Consider the following 2,500-nt stretch of genomic DNA (forward strand, 5'->3'; position numbering starts at 1 on the left):
CTCCACCCTGTCAGGCCCCTGCAGCCACACCAGAGGGCCAGCAGACCACCACCCCGAAGCTCACACTCAGCAGTACCCATCTGAGAGCCAGACAGGTGAGACAACCCCCACTGGGGGGTTGTATAAGATGATTTCATGAAATACATTTAAACCAATGTAGGAAATCATTATTCAACTGACAGTTATGTCACATAAAGTCATTCTCTCTGTTCGCTGTCTTCCATAAGATGGAAGGGGGATGAGTGAGAACGTGAGTTGGCGGGACCACATCTCCCAGGGTTCCTTCAAGAGGATGCATCCTTCAAGAGATGTCCGGTGTTCCACGCCCTCTGACCTCTCTAGGCCGCCCACCCCTGTTCTCACCAGCAGCCCTCTGTGCACACAAGAAAGGTGCCTATTCTGCTGTCTTCTTTTTAACATCTGCAAAAGTCACATATCAGAAATTAAACATTCCAACATTACATGTAAGAATATATTGCATACCTCTTTAATATGACTTTCTGTTTGTTTCAGCCTCAGTCTAGGTGTGCACTCACTAGTTGGATCGACTGACATAGTCAACAGTGACTGTGAGTCTGTCCAGTCTCAGGATAGGCCCCGCAGTGCTGCTGCTCAGGGGTTGCAGGTCAACCAGCAACACATCCCTGACCCTTTACAGTCTACATCCGTGACACCCACACCTTCCCCCACCCAACCCAACAGCCACTGGACCAGACTGACAGCAACACAACCACCCTCACCCTACCAGCCCCAGAACCACAGTACTACATGTTCACCCTACCAGCCCCAGAACCACAGTGCTACAACTTCACCCTACCAGCCCCAGAACCACAGTGCTACATGTTCACCCTACCAGCCCCAGAACCACAGTGCTACATCTTCACCCCACCAGCCCCAGAACCACAGTGCTACATCTTCACCCCACCAGCCCCAGAACCACAGTGCTACATCTTCACCCCACCAGCCCCAGAACCACAGTGCTACACCTTCACCCCACCAGCCCCAGAACCACAGCGCTACATCTTCACCCCACCAGCCCCAGAACCACAGTGCTACATCTTCACCCCACCAGCCCCAGAACCACAGCGCTACATCTTCACCCCACCAGCCCCAGAACCACAGTGCTACATCTTCACCCCACCAGCCCCAGAACTACAGCGCTACATCTTCTCCCCACCAGCCCCAGAACCACAGTACTACACCTTCACCCCACCAGCCCCAGAACCACAGTGCTACATCTTCACCCCACCAGCCCCAGAACCACAGTGCTACATCTTCACCCCACCAGCCCCAGAACCACAGTGCTACATCTTCACCCCACCAGCCCCAGAACCACAGTGCTGCATCTTCACCCCACCAGCCCCAGAACCACAGTGCTACATCTTCACCCCACCAGCCCCAGAACCACAGTGCTACATCTTCTCCCCACCAGCCCCAGAACCACAGCGCTACATCTTCTCCCCACCAGCCCCAGAACCACAGCGCTACATATTCACCCCACCAGCCCCAGAACCACAGTGCTACATCTTCACCCCACCAGCCCCAGAACCACAGTGCTACATCTTCACCCCACCAGCCCCAGAACCACAGCGCTACATCTTCTCCCCACCAGCCCCAGAACCACAGCGCTACATATTCACCCCACCAGCCCCAGAACCACAGTGCTACATCTTCACCCCACCAGCCCCAGAACCACAGTGCTACATCTTCACCCCACCAGCCCCAGAACTACATTGCTACATCTTCACCCTCAACTACAGCCAGCCAGCCCAGCAACCACTGCCACCCTGCTACACTACACCTAACTGGTCCAAAGACCACCCATCCTACAGAGACTGCTGTACTGCCTCCTGTTGCCCAGCCCCAGTTCCAGTCCCCCAACCCTGTACCTGGAGCATGTCCACTCAGGAAACTGACCACAGAGGTCCCTAAATCCAGCTCCACCCTCACCTCGGCCCCTTCCTCCCCCCAGCCTCCCATCAGCAGTCTGGAGGGGTCCCACTCCTCAGAGCCTCCTGTTCCCGGCTTCGCCACCCTGGGCCGGAGGTTGATGCTGGTCACTGAGCCCCCAGGACCCCTGCAGCACTACCCTGGCATGGAGGGCAGCACCAGCGGGCACTCTCCAGCCCCTGAGGTACACACCACCCCCACATTCCCCATCTCTGCCACCGGCTGCTATCCCCCATCAGACCCACATGTGCCATACTTGAGCTACACTGCTGTCACCATCCCCCAGTGCCCACTCCCAGAGAAACGGGGTCAGTCTGCACAGCCAGGGTCGCCTAATTGCGGGGTGAGGACCCTGAGGCCAACCCCCTCACAGCACCATGTCACCTTCTCTCCAACGGTGGGGGAGATGGCGCCCCCTGCAGGCCAAGGAGAGGGAACGCTATCTCTGGAGAGTGAGATGGCAGGCAGAGTCAGTGTTACGTTTGTCCAGGACAACTCACGCTTCTGGTACAAGCCTGGCATCTCCAGGGACCAAGGTAACTTCAGTTAC

General features: G+C 56.7%; 1 protein-coding gene across 6 annotated transcripts in view; it reads left to right on the forward strand.

Annotated features, from left to right (window-relative positions):
- The window catches only part of LOC110531258 (tensin-2), a 64,510-nt gene that overhangs the window by 56,655 nt on the left and 5,355 nt on the right, over nucleotides 1–2,500 (forward strand). For 5 of the 6 annotated variants that reach the window (XM_090185323.1, XM_090185324.1, XM_090185325.1 and 2 more), the window contains exons 18-20: nucleotides 1–95; nucleotides 228–390; nucleotides 514–2,486. The exon at nucleotides 1–95 is cut by the window's left edge and continues 1,408 nt beyond it. In XM_090185323.1, the coding sequence (XP_090041449.1) occupies nucleotides 1–95; nucleotides 228–390; nucleotides 514–2,486 (2,231 nt within the window). The remainder of the gene's footprint in view (nucleotides 96–227; nucleotides 391–513; nucleotides 2,487–2,500) is intronic. The other variant, XM_090185326.1, reaches the window with a different exon arrangement.

Source organism: Oncorhynchus mykiss, chromosome 9 (assembly GCF_057628025.1).
Source record: "Oncorhynchus mykiss isolate SJ-2025 chromosome 9, ASM5762802v1, whole genome shotgun sequence".
Taxonomy (NCBI): Eukaryota; Metazoa; Chordata; class Actinopteri; order Salmoniformes; family Salmonidae; genus Oncorhynchus; species Oncorhynchus mykiss.